This window comes from Nicotiana tomentosiformis, chromosome 6 (genome assembly GCF_000390325.3).
Source record: "Nicotiana tomentosiformis chromosome 6, ASM39032v3, whole genome shotgun sequence".
NCBI classification, from domain to species: Eukaryota; Viridiplantae; Streptophyta; class Magnoliopsida; order Solanales; family Solanaceae; genus Nicotiana; species Nicotiana tomentosiformis.
The window spans coordinates 83,112,754-83,126,561 of record NC_090817.1 but is presented as its reverse complement, the minus strand read 5'-3'; the positions used below and the strand labels follow the sequence as shown (position 1 = coordinate 83,126,561).

General features: G+C 41.5%; 1 protein-coding gene across 1 annotated transcript; it reads right to left on the bottom strand.

Moving 5' to 3' along the window:
• Positions 1-8,855: 8,855 nt before the first annotated feature.
• LOC104115963 (fasciclin-like arabinogalactan protein 4) lies at positions 8,856-10,563 on the bottom strand. Its single transcript, XM_009626709.4, has one exon. The coding sequence runs from the start codon at positions 10,426-10,428 to the stop codon at positions 9,160-9,162; it is 1,269 nt and encodes a 422-aa protein (XP_009625004.1). The 5' UTR covers positions 10,429-10,563; the 3' UTR covers positions 8,856-9,159.
• Between the last annotated feature and the right edge of the window lie 3,245 nt (positions 10,564-13,808).

Here is a 13,808-nt window from a genome sequence, read left to right as displayed (position 1 = left end):
CGAACAAACACCCACCAACCTCCGACCGCCATTCGCCACTAAGTGATCACGGTCAGAAAATCAAGGCAACCAAGCTACAAAATTAAAATATATACAAATGCAAAAATGAACCGCAGGAAGAGAATCAGTTGCAAATAGAAAAGCTGGCATTTCATACTTGAAATATTTTTTACAAAGGCTCATGAAGACTCCACCAACTACCCGCAAAAATATACAAAAATCAAAAGAGAAAACTACTGGCCACCATCATCACGGACTTCGACATCCCCGCCGACTTGGCCCTCAACAACGTCTCTCCCTTGACCTTCAACACCCTCACCATCGCCATCTTCGCCCTCAAGATATGCAGTGTCATGCCAGGCATTCTACTCAAGCCGGTCTACACCTTCGTCCCCCTCGTCTCGTCCTTTGGTGTAGCGGGGTCATACCCGCAAGCGACTTGAGCTTTGTGAGCCTTAACACGAGGAACTGAGCCTAAAACGGATCATGTCGCATGAAAACCTCAAAACACGTCTAACTGGGCCTTGACATGAATTCACTTCTCGTACAACTCTCGAGGAACATTAGGAAAATATGAAGTATGGGAAGAGTATGATTGCACCAGTAATCGAGCTTTCTCGGCCTCAAGAGAAGCAACTTGGTCGTAGAGGCCAGAAGTTTCTCTCTCCAACTCCCCAATCCTCTCATCAAGCTGCTCTTCTTTAAGCCGTGCTGTTTCTAAGTCATTCTCTCACTCATAACGGAGAGTCCGGATCATTATCTCAAGAGCCTCCGATCGAGCGAACGCTTCTCAAGATCCTATGCCTTCTCGGCGACCTTGCCACTTAGAGCATCCGCTCTGAATTGACACTCCTCAAGATGGGCACGCAGTGAAACCACCTAAGCTTGGAGATCGATGCACTAGGCTTCGACCCCTTTGCTGACTTCGATCTCTTCCTCTTTACCTCTCAACATCCCTTCAAGGACGCTGCATTTGTCAATAACCCTTACCAGCTCGTCGTCCTTCTCCTTCAACTCTTCACGAAGGGCCTACGAGTTGCTGCCCTCTCCAAAACGCCTGCGAATCTCCTGGTACTTGCCCTGATACTTAAAATATTTGTGCTCCAACTTCTCAAATAATTTCTTACGCCTCTCTTCCCTTCGAGAACTTTCATTCTCTATGATCATGGTCTGCAATCATAAGAAGAAAAAAAAAAGCAAAAATGGGAACTCCCTCGCTAACAAAGGCGAAACACTGAACAAACAACATTACAGTTAAAAAGACGAAGCCCTAAATTACTCACCCTGAGAGCTAAGCCGGCTATGCTCCTCGACAGAGTGATATCGTCCAGCTCTTTGAGGGTTTCACCTTCCACTTCAGAACAAAGAGGGCCGAGGGCAGTGACTACATTCTCTGTATTTTTCAACAAATCATGATCCATGGGGATCGCAATGGTCCTCGTAGACCCCTCCAACCTCAACCCGAGTTGGGTAAACCCCTCATTCATCATCCTCAGGTTAGCGGCGTCGATGTCTGAGCCCGTCTCAAAACCATCTTCGGTAATGCCTTTGTCTCTCCCATCGGCCGACAAGGGAGTATCATCAACTGGCTGCGAAGTCGACGGCCCCTCCTGCCGCAAAGAATCAGAAGCTCTCGCAGCTGGCCCGTCGATCTCCGTTATCACAGAAGGGCAAGATACGTCTTCGTTAGCCTCCACCGATATCGGAACCTCAGACTCTAGCTCGATATTATCTTCAATAACAATGGTCGCCATCTCACGAAGGAAAAAATCATCCATCACAGAGTCCACTGCCCGGGGCAACCCCGTCGCTAATGTTCATTGACCTCTTACGAAGCACCAAACTCCTGTCACTTGGCAACGATTCCCCCTCTTCATCCACAAGATGGTACAAAGGGGAAACCAAAGGTTCCACTGTCGAAGTATCCGCAGATAGAGAAGAAATTGTTGCTGAAGTAGCGACAGGTGGGGCCGAGGAGCGAGCAGGATCAGCCGCGATGGTAGAAAGAGCAAAAGCCAAAGAGGTAGCATCTTTCCTCTTACGGAATGCAGGTGGGGGAGCTCTCGGCCTCCTCGAAGGCCTCGGGCTTGAGTTGAGAGAAGCACAAAAGAAAAGAAGTTCAACCAGAATAAACCACAAAATGTGAGTAACCAAGAAGCCAAAGCAAAGAAACTCACCGGTCAAGGTAGGAGCAGACCCAAATTTCTTGAGAAATCCCCGCCACTCAAGAATCCCCGCGATGTGAGGGAAGAGCCGGCCGATCCAATCATAAATGTCCCGGACCAAATAAGGGGGCGAAGTCTTGGCTGCATAAGAAAGGAGCAAGAGATCAAAACCCACGACTAAGCAACTAAACTAAATGCCACAACACAGAAAGGTTAGACGCTTACGAGTATAGTTCCAAGTTTCAGGGAAGCCGTCAGCGTTGGCCACTACGTCCTCAGTTCTGATGAAGAAGAAGTTGTGCCAGAACTAGCGGCTAGCCTTGTGATCCATCTTCACCACCAGGCACTTGCCCCCTTGGTGGCGAAGGTTTAACATCGTCCCCCTATAGAAACTAGGGGCGAATAAATACGTCAGATGTCGAAGAGTGATCTCGACCCCGTCCAGCTCCGCAAACTTAGTAAGCATCCTGATGAGCTTATAGATATACAGTGCGAGCTGAGCCGGGCAAACACCATAGAAACGACAAAATTCATCCGCCAGTGAAAGAAGGGGAAGAGTGTAACCGACATGAAAAGGGTAAGTGTAGAATGCACAATACCCGGGGCGGTAGACCTGTACCACATCCCGCCCGGTAGGGACCAACTCGATGCGAGTGGGAATGCCGAATTTAGCCCTAAGCTCTAATAAATTGGCCTCCTTTATCGTCGTCTTGGAGATTTCAGGATCAGCTTCAGGCGCCTTTGTAAAATCAGACCTGACTTTCTCACCACGAGGAACTATCTCCTCCACCATATGGAAGTTCTCATCCTCAACGGCAACGGAGAAGACCCTACTAGACACGGCTTGTAGACTCCCTAGGACAGAACTGCTCTGATACCAAGTTTGTCACGCCCCGAACCTAGGAGCGAGACAAGCACCCGGTGCCTCACCTAACCTGGCGTACCAAATTGCGACTAAGGGACTCTGAACACATAATGTCATACTTTGGCCATGGGGCCACCTTGCAAGACAATTTGCGAAGCAAAATATAAAACTGAATGGAAACTAGCGCTAACTAAACATCAATATAAAGCTAGGCTGAAAAGGCCGTCATAGCTACTACAGCTGACAAACCACCAAATTATACATACCAGGCCTACAAACCCAACATACTGCACTAACCAACATGATATGTCTACAAGCCTCTACTGATAGATATATTGTGATCGGAACAGGGCCCCGACCTACCCATATTATATATATAAATACATAAGATGTACACAAAAACTCTAGACCTGGCAACTCCGAAAGACGTAGAGCTTACCGATCAGGCTGAACTCGGGAAACACCTACTGAGGAGGTCTACCCGTCTGTCTGTCTGAACCTGCACGCATGAAATGCAGCGCCCCCAGAAAAGGGACGTCAGTACGAAATAATATACCGAGTATGTAAGGCAATAAAATAACTGAAAGCTGAAACTGAACTGATAATATGATAACTGAAATTAACTGGGAGTCAAAGATGGTCTGGAGATATACTTACCTGCTGATACTGACTCAACTCTCTCAATATATTAAGTAAAATAAATGTCCGGCCCTATAAGGCTCGGTACGTGTAAATGCTCGGCCGTAGTAGGCTCGCTCATAGGCGCTCGGCCATACTGGGCTCTGTATCTCGGCCATCCTGGGCTCGCTCATAGGCGCTCGGCCACAGTAGGCTCGGTATATATAACTTACCATCTGATCAGAGGTTGCCCAATAGGGGCCTGCCCACCGATTATAGCTCGATGGTGGTGAAAATAGTGTAATACTGTATATATATATATATAGACCCTCTGCTCTCTTGACTAAATAAAGACAAAACTAAACTGAATATGAAGTCCCGATAAAGAATAATATTGTAACTTATGAGACTAGAATAATGTGAATGAATTCATGAATACGAACTTCTCTTTATGTCTCATTATTAACACATGTAGCTACGAGATCATGCCAAAATGAAGGAAGGGCTTAGCCTTAATATACCTTATCACAACCTTTCCAATCACCAAGTTGAACTCACCTCTTCGCACCTTAATCTACAAGAATGATAATAATACTATCGTTAAGTTACGAAAGGTACAACTATCGTACAACGAACGACAAACTTATTTTGTATTAAACGGGCAGCATCTCCCCTATAATCCTTACTTCCTCCAAATTCAAGATAACACCAAAAATACAAGAACAGAACAATGACAACATATATACATCATTTTCCAGCCCTATATACACCATCAAATACTACAAAACAACCCAACACACCCCAATCTCTTCATACACAAAACGACCACCGTAGTAGTGTTAAACGACCAGAAAATATTATGACGAACGACCAGCCAACCACCCTACATTTATATGGTATTTCTACACCCCCTTCCTCCTCCAAAACTCCACAAAATAGTAGTAAAACACGCAGCCCAACAGCAACACAAAACAGTCCGCTACAAGTGAATAACTCGAACTCACGACTTCCGATCACCGTCCCGTGAGTTCTCACAAGTATAGAACGACTTACCATGAATTTATAGAGGAAAAACTGGATGAAAGAGAGCAGTAAACTCACCTTATTTGTTGGATAACTCAGCTCCTATCTTGGTTCTTCAAACTCTAGGTTTTACCTCCAATTAGAACTTAAAAGGGAGAGAAAATCAATTAGGGTTTGTGGAAAATTTTTTGGAGGATTCTTTGCAGAGCTTATGTCTGGTTATTATGCTCTATTTTAAGTCTAATATATGAAGAAAATAGGCCTTTAAAAGGCCTCTTTGGACGACCCGAAATGGCCCATTTTTGGGCTCTCATTTAAGCAAGTAGGTGACACACCTACTTGTCACCTAGCAGCTTGTGCAGTATCATAAAAATGCCCATATCTCTCTACTCCGATGTCGTATTGACAAACGGTTTAATGCGTTGGAAAATAGACTCATATATCTTTAATTTGATGGGTGGAACACCCCATAAATCTAAGTATATTGAGAGAAAATTGCAGTTACATTTGACCCAAAGTTTCAGTAAAACTTCTGAATGTAACTTGTGATGACTTTCATCGACTTTTGTTCCACAACTCGCTTGACTTCAAAACATAACACACGGATGTCATACGACTAATATAAATCATAACATAATCTCCATATCATGTTAATCACCCTAGTCTCACCCCAAAGGTACATGTTATAACATTTCCAACTTGTTGACTTTCGACGAAATATTATTTTATTTAATTGCTTTAGCTTCTGAACTGTCCAACCCTCTTTGTACTTGTTGTTCATGATCTTCAATATTTGTAACCTCAGAGGTAACATAATTAACTTACTTTATATACTTTTAAATATTATCTCATTTTTGGTCCTACATTAGTTTGCTTACGACGCATTTTTACGTACGAAAATATAGGGTGTAACAATACGTTAGACATAGTTCTAACAAAAGAGGAGGTATTCAAAGTAACAAGGAGTTAAAAACAACAGGGATCGCTAGGGCAGGGAAAAAAGATGCACAACAATGGAATAAGAAGAAGAAGGCACAAGGTTTCGATATGGGAAATATATAAAACTTGAGCGCGTATCTTCACATCTCTATTTGTAAGAGCTCATGCATCGAAACCGAGAAATTAGGTCATTATTACTTAGCACCACTATCGAAGTGGCAAATCCAACCAACAAACGCATGCGAAACACGCAACGCATAGGAAAAATGCACTATAATGACGTATGACGTCATGACGTCACTTTGATCCAAGAACAACGTATCCCCAAAAGTTGTGGCCCATGAAAGGCCACGTTGCCCACTCGTCCAATCATCTCGATCACGACGAACAGAATTCGCTCATCAAGCCCTCCTGAGGCCGACCTCAATAAATAGAGGGACTAACTGTATAGGTCAAAATCTGTCCAAGAATATTTAAGACAAGATAACGCTAAAGGAAGAGTCTTCAAGCCGTCATAAGTAGAGGTCGACCAGGAAGCCGCGAGGTTCGTGGCCGAGATGTCAACAAGGGTCGAGGTCGAGCACCGTTGGCAAAGCAGTAACAACTAGTTTTCGAAATAGAAAATTAAAGAGAATATTCTAATGGATATTCTCTACACTTATACTATTAGAGTTTGTTAAGAAAATGTCTCATATAAATAGAAATGAGATAATGGTGTAATGTAGGTGACATTCATTGGACAAGAACAAACTTTTGATTGAAGATTCTTTCTCTCTCTTGCAAAGATACAAATACTATTTTTTCATTTAGATTCTTGTTCGTATTATCCCACACTCTTCAATCAGATCCGAGAATAATTCGAACATTCTAGGATTTGTCTGTCACTCATCATTGTTAGGAGGGATAATCAACTAGTTCATACTTTATTGGGTGAATCACTCATTCTATTTACTTAAATGTCATTTATTGTTATTTATTGCTAGTTGTTGCTACATTATTGCTCATACTTTTTGGAATAGTTAATGTATATTGTTGTCAATCTTCCATCAGATCTGACCAGCATTAGTTACTTTATTGGAAATAACATCTAGATATATTATTATTAACTAATTTTACATTATTATATAAATTCAACTGTTTTAACCGAAAGTTACACATTTTGGTCAAACATACGTAAGATTTTTGAAAGTATTATTACTAAATACTCGTACTTAAACTTTAGGTCAAAGTGCGTAATCAGTTGTCTAGGAAACGAATTACTTTACTATTTTGGCTAAAGCTTCCTGCAAGCAAGGGTGCCTGTGAAGTCCATCTTTAGTGTAGGAAGAGAGAAAAGAAATACTCCTATACTGGGTGTACAAGGTGTGGGCCCTTTACCAATTATTTGGGCTAAGCTTATGGAAATGTAGGTCAATTGTTTATTTACTAAGGTTTTATATCATGCACTTAATTGACTTGGGAGTATAAGGTTTTGGGTTAGAAAACATCTGATAAGTTAGGTTTTAGCTTTTGATTAAATGAGGAAAAAAAATTAATTGCGTGATTTAGGACAAAATCCAAGAAATATCCAAACTAATGAGTAGACTCGTTCGTCAGATACAAACTTACTAGAACTTGAAAGTAGTCCCGGTAAAGTACGAAATTATAGAGGTGTATTCAAAATTTGAAGTTTATAGGTTTTTACAGTAATATCAAGTTAATATATAAGAATAACCAGACCAACTGGCTTCTGAATTAATATTCTTATACATTTAGTAGATTTTTTAATATAAAGCAAAAATAAAGGTATATCATTAAGGACTACGTAATTGAATATGACTTACTAGAGCATGAGTAAGGCTTTTGCCTTAAGCATCAACGTAACGATCTTAGACGAATCGAGGGTTTTAATCCAATAGTTATAAAGTATTACTGCACATATTACTTGCTTGAAATAATGCTGCAAAATTAATATATATGTAGATAATATTAACTACATATATATAACTTGAACAAGAAACAGTGGTTGGACCGTTGGACACACATCCGATGGCATAAACGTGTACCTCCCTCAACCCGATAGTGATGAGCCCAATAATGTAGTCAACAGAAGCCCAAATTGGATTTAGTAAAACATAACGGGATTCAAAGTGATCGAACAACACCACAGAAAAATAAACTTTAATAGTCGCTCGTCCAACCGCTTAAACTAAAAACAACTAACGAATGTATAATATATGTATAACTAGTATATAATCTATATATATCAGCTAGAAAAAGTAAATGGTGAACCCAATCGGCTAACAACAATAACAACAAAAAACCCAGTATAATTCTACACGTGAACCTTGTCCCTATCTTGTGAAGTAGAAAAGTTTTTCCCATAAACTATGGGCTCAAGAAAAGCACAATCACAATATTATTAAAAGAAATACAGTAAGGTGAACCCAATCGGCTATGTGTAAAAATGTGAACTAAATAATCAGTTTGTCCAATGGTCCATACACTTTGGCAATGATAAGACACTATTCAGCCCCCGGGAAAAGTTGAAGAGCCAGCACAAAGGGACGCTAATGTCCATATCAAACTAATAGTGACCCTAAAAAATATCTAAGGGCAAGAATCTACAAGGATATATAAACTTTTGGAATTAACCAATTGATTACCGCCATTGCTGCCAAAGGACCAAAGAACCTTTTTTCATCACTTTCGCAACTAACCACCTAAAAAGTATGCCATTTATATTTTAAATAACCAAAGCGGATTCTTTTCTAACTCTCTATTACATTATGACCTAAATATTCCCTTCTTAAAAAACCAAGAAAAAGATCCACAAAATGACCTAATGGCTTCTTTTGCTGAGTTCAAGTGAATACTGATCTGAACACTTGGGTGGTAACAGCTAAGTACATTTTCTACAAAAAGTTCCTATCAGAACTTCAGTACACACAACACCTCAAAAGAGATGTTCTTTTTTCTTTTTTGGGGTTTTCGGTTCACTGAATTATCTAATTGAAAATCTAGTATTTTCTGTTAAAGATCCAATATTTCAGCCAAGACTGGAAAATCTTCTATCATTGTAACATTCAGCTTTTCATATAAATTACAGGAAAATGGAATAATGTATTTACCAGACAAACAGCTGAAATTCTGAAAAGGGACCTGTGGCTGTGTAGTGCTTGATACCACATTTTTTCTGCAATTAGTGGGCACTGTGAAACTAAAATTAATGCAAAGCTAATCCGGAAAACCTATATATACATAAATTAATCATAAATATACTCATCAATTCATTGTAGTGAAAAAAAATTGGAGCTTTACAGATTACAACAGCAGAAATGGATAGCCAAAAAAATCAAAATGGAAAAGAATAAATTAAAAAAAAAAGCAAAAAATTGGTACCGCCTAACCTAAAAATCACTTCCAGCCGACACAGAATTTAACATATTCGCATGAATCCCAGTTGAAAAATGGCAGCTTTCTTTCTGGTAGCATCCAATTTCAATATGCCGTGTAAAAAAGGGTGAAATAATGGCACGAAAAAAATAATTATTATTATAGTTTCAGAAATTAATTAATGACCAGTAGTAGGTAGAAGAACCCTATGCGCCATAAAAAGATTCCTCCTTTTATCCTATTCGCCGCCGATGACACTTCTGTCCCTAACCCCGGCGGCGAAGATAAATGACTCGGCGGACCGTAAATTCCCGGCGAATTTTCCGGCGACAGAGTAATCTCCGGCGGTGAAGCAACCCCAGTAATTGGCTTATTCACTTCAATTGGATTTTTCCCAAAGAATTCCCTAGGCAATAATACTTTCGACACCCCAAATATTGCCACTGGATTCTGATCAAACACCGTTTGAGTCACCGACGCTTGAACAATTCCAGTATTTATCCCAACAGAATCATTAACTCTTGAAATATTCAGCGTAAAACTGCCCGCACCATTTTGCTCTGTAGCCAATGTTGGTTGAACTGGATTCACTATAGATTCTAACGAACCTAAAGGGTAATAAGAGTGCAAAACATGAAACCTTAAAACAACAGCTTTTTTCTCCGCTGGTAAAGATTGGAAATTATTTGACGCTGACATTTGCGAAAATGCTTCATCTGTTGGCACAAACAGAGTTAATCCAGCACCACCTTCATCTCGTTCAAATTCCTCTTCTACCCCTGAAGCAGTAAGCATTGAAGCTGCAACATTGAAGTTGTGACCATCGATAAGAGTCTTTGTAATGTTGAGTCCTAAAGGGGGTCGAGTTTCAGAAGCCATAAGATCAAACCCATTAGGGACTAAAAGTGAATCAATGGTGAAAACGGAGATATTATAAGGGAGGGTCTTTAGAAGTGTAATAATTGTAGCGTTCGAGGTTGGTGAATGAACTGTGATGGAATTGGAGTTACTGTTACGGGTAATATTAACCGACCCGAAGTTATTTGGGGCACGGCCAGTGGTTTGAAAGAGAGTGGTGACGAGTTTTCCGGTGGGTGGTATAAGGCGGAGGTCAGGCCAAGAAAGGTATTCAAGGAGGACGTGGTAACGGAGGATATCGCCGAGGTTGGTGGTGGCGGAGGAAGGCGTAGGACGGTGGGTTAACAGATCGGAGGATCGGAGGAAGGTGTTGGGGACGGCGAGGAGGGTGAGGGAGGCGCGTTGGGTTAGATCGGCGGCGACGGAGGTGGTGGCGAGGAGATTTGTAAAGTCGGAGAGATCAGGGTAAGAGGATAAAATATGGGTGATGTTAATGGCTAAAATGGGAAGGTGACGAGTGGATAATAGGAGAAAATAGAAGAATGTGATAGGGGTAAAATGGGATATGGAAATTGTGAAAGCCATTTTTTTTCTTTGGTGGGAAGATTGAAGAAGAGAGTGATGGCAGCTCTCTCTCTCTCTCTCTGTGTAACACTGGTAAGAGAGAGTGATGGCCCTTTGGTTTGGGCTTCGGCACAGACACAGCTACACTTGCTTGGGCCTCAGCCTCGTGGCCCCCTCGGTGTTGATGTGATGATTATGGTGCATCATGGTCCATGATAGTGATGCAAACTCATTATTATATTCATATTCTTTCACATACTATTTATTTAACAAAAGTATATATTGGAGTAAATTGTGACGGGTGTATTTAAATGTACCAAAAGAAATTCTTTAGGTAGTTTTTGTTATATAGTTTAAAGGAAATTCCTTATGCAGTATTAGTATATTCCATTTGTTGTTTGTTAATACAAATGATCAAAGAACAATAAATAATTAAATTGAAATGAGATAAAACGATAAAACCAATGTGGCAAAGTAATTAAGCCTTGTGTTAGGCTTAAATGCTAACAGTCAGTTTCAATCGAGCCCTCGAGATAGGGCTCAGATCCAACTAACTGAGTGAATAACCGAAGAACAATTAAACAATTGCTGAAAGCTAAAGTAAATTTTATTGCCTTGATATGTGTGTCAATAACAGTCCCAAAAAATGAAGGGAACCTCCTCTTTATATGGTTGATGAGTTTTAACCATAATACAAGTCTAAATAAGGTAAAAATCTTTTCCTTCCTTTTCTCCCACGAGAATATGATCCGCAGTCAATACCGAGCGTGATCCGCGCCATAATATCCAGCTGATGGTGGATATTTCGGCTTTCCGTTTATCTTCTTAAACCGTCTTTTCTTTACCCTCGATTCTTCATATTGCTCGATCTGGATTCTCTCCGGGTTCGGACATGCTCGATACCCGACGTATCATTCGTCCGCTCCTGGTTCCGATCTGTGGGCACTTTCGATCTCACTCGAGCCAGTAACGAGTAACATCGTTCCTCACTTCACAACGGAAAATCGGGGGTAATTTTATCCCCAATTTTACCCGTATAGAGATAGTCCTCTCACTTCTCGAAGAGTATATTATAGGAGCAATGAGAAGTGACTAATTGACCTCGGCTCCTTCTCTCTTATATCATGAGCAAGCTGACGAACCGAAACGTCCCATCAGTCACGTCGCTCTGATTTTGGACACGCGTCAGCCGTCTATTGAATACCTCTGATAGTTACCTAATTCGAAACGTCTGGCAATCATTACTCTTTCCCTATAAAAGTTTCGATTTTCTATTTTCACTTTTTTACTTTCTGACTTCAAATTTCCTTAAGTTACCTTCGAGTTTTTTATATCTTCATCTGTTCATCAATCCTTCAAATCTTCATAACTTGTTTTCCATATCTTCATATCCTCACAGTTCATATTCAAACCTTCATACCTCACATTCAAACATGCATACCAAATCTTCATATACTCAGATAGAAATGGCGAAGACTTCAAAATCGGTACCTCAAAACACTGCACCGACGACTTCTTCCTCGGCCACCGGCACCGAGGTAGTACCTCCGATAGTAGCCTCGGGACTTCCACTTACAGATTTCATCCCCGACGGCTGCTCCATAGATAACGACTTCAAAGTCGAGAAAGCCTCTTCATGAGGAGATCGAGGTGAGGAAGCGTGAAGGTATGTTTTCTCCATTACCGAGGAGATGCTCAAAGCTGTCTGAGAGGAATGCAAATGGGAAGGCAAGGACATAGTCGTTCCCAGTCCTGACAAGGACATCACGATACACGTGGAAGGATACTTAAGTGTTTACACGTATCCTTTCACGTTTGATCTTGTTGATATGGTGCCTCGAGTTTTGTAAGAGGTTTGAAATTTGCCTCGGGAAATTTCACCCATCCTTTTGGAGGATCGTGACTCTTCTCTGCCATTTTGCGAACAATATAGAGGAGCCACGGTTCACGGTTGATCATTTGCTCCGAGTATACAACCCCCAAATCTTTCGAGAAGGGTTAATCAAAATTGCCCGTCGGGCAAAGAAGGCTCCCTTCTCCTGTATAGATGAAGACAAGAACTGAGGTTAGCAAGGTAAATTCGTTCGGATAAGGATTAAGGACCTTATCCCACCCGAATTCATGACGTTCCCAGAGAAGTGTAACCCAAATCGTAAGTTTATTTCCTCTTGAGTCGTTAAAAATCCTTTCTTATATTTACTTTTCATACTCATGACATGTCTCATTTGATATGCAGTTGTCCCCCCGAGTCCCCAATACGATCCCGCATTGGAGGGAGTGCATCGAGGGCATATGCAAGCAACTTACCTATTCTAAGCGTGAGTGGCATAAAATCCCCAATGGCAGGTAGGATGCTCTTCCCATGGTAAGTGTTTTTTTCTGGTTGATCTTGTCGTTCTTTATTCTGTTATTGTCATGGCTAAATCCATCTTTCATAGGTTTTCCTAAGACAACCCAGCTTCGGGAAACCACCGATACCATGGTCTCGTCCCCGTCTTCCAAACCCTCCTCCTCTCTGCAGCCCGTTGCTGAAGCTGCTGTAAAGAAGGAAGAGAAAACGAAGAATAAAAAGGGATCCCCTGACTCCTTGGACGCTCTTGCCGAGGTCAAGAAGAGAAAAACCATTATGCTCAGGGTCAGAAAGAGCAACAAAAAGACTTCTGATGCCCACGTTTCGGATTCTAAAGCTCTTCATTAGCTCAAGGATTCCCAAGGATGACGAGCACATGGAATTCGTCATCCACAAGACGATTGATCCCGACCAAGAATTGGTGGCCCCTGAGGGGGAGGTTCATAAGGCTGAATCTTCCTTAGCTCGGGGGCCCGAATAAGAGCATGTGGCTACTGCTTCACAAGAAGCCCCTCCGGTCCCGAGGAGGGTTATTTTTGTAGGCGATGCCGTTATACACATTCAAGAGCCATCGCCTCATACAGAGGACACTTTAAATAAAGCTCGGGCCACCAAAGAGAAGCCGACTGAAGCGTCCTGGGTTGTGGACTATGCCATCAACTCATTTTTTGAGGGCGTGGATGTTGGTGTGTTGGAAGACTATTCTGAGCTTAAGAAAATATCTAAGTGGGACCAGGAAAAACAATCGACATTAGCTTTAAGAAAATTTTGAGTTTTTTCCTGAGCTTGAGGGTTAGCCCCGTGCCCAGTTATACCTTTCTATCCGGTAGATGCTCAAATAATATGACTTGTTCCAGTTCCTCAATTGTTGACCTGGTGTCATCGGCGTCATCAGGTGCTACAAAGGATCTCGGGATCCCGAAGTCATCTTCCTCATCTGTTGGACGTTCCTCGTATTTTTTCGGCTTAGTCGAGGCCGAGGCCTGTGATTGCTATTTGGTGCCTTTCTTTTCGATTAGTACCTTATCTTTTGATGTCATGATCGCGGGTA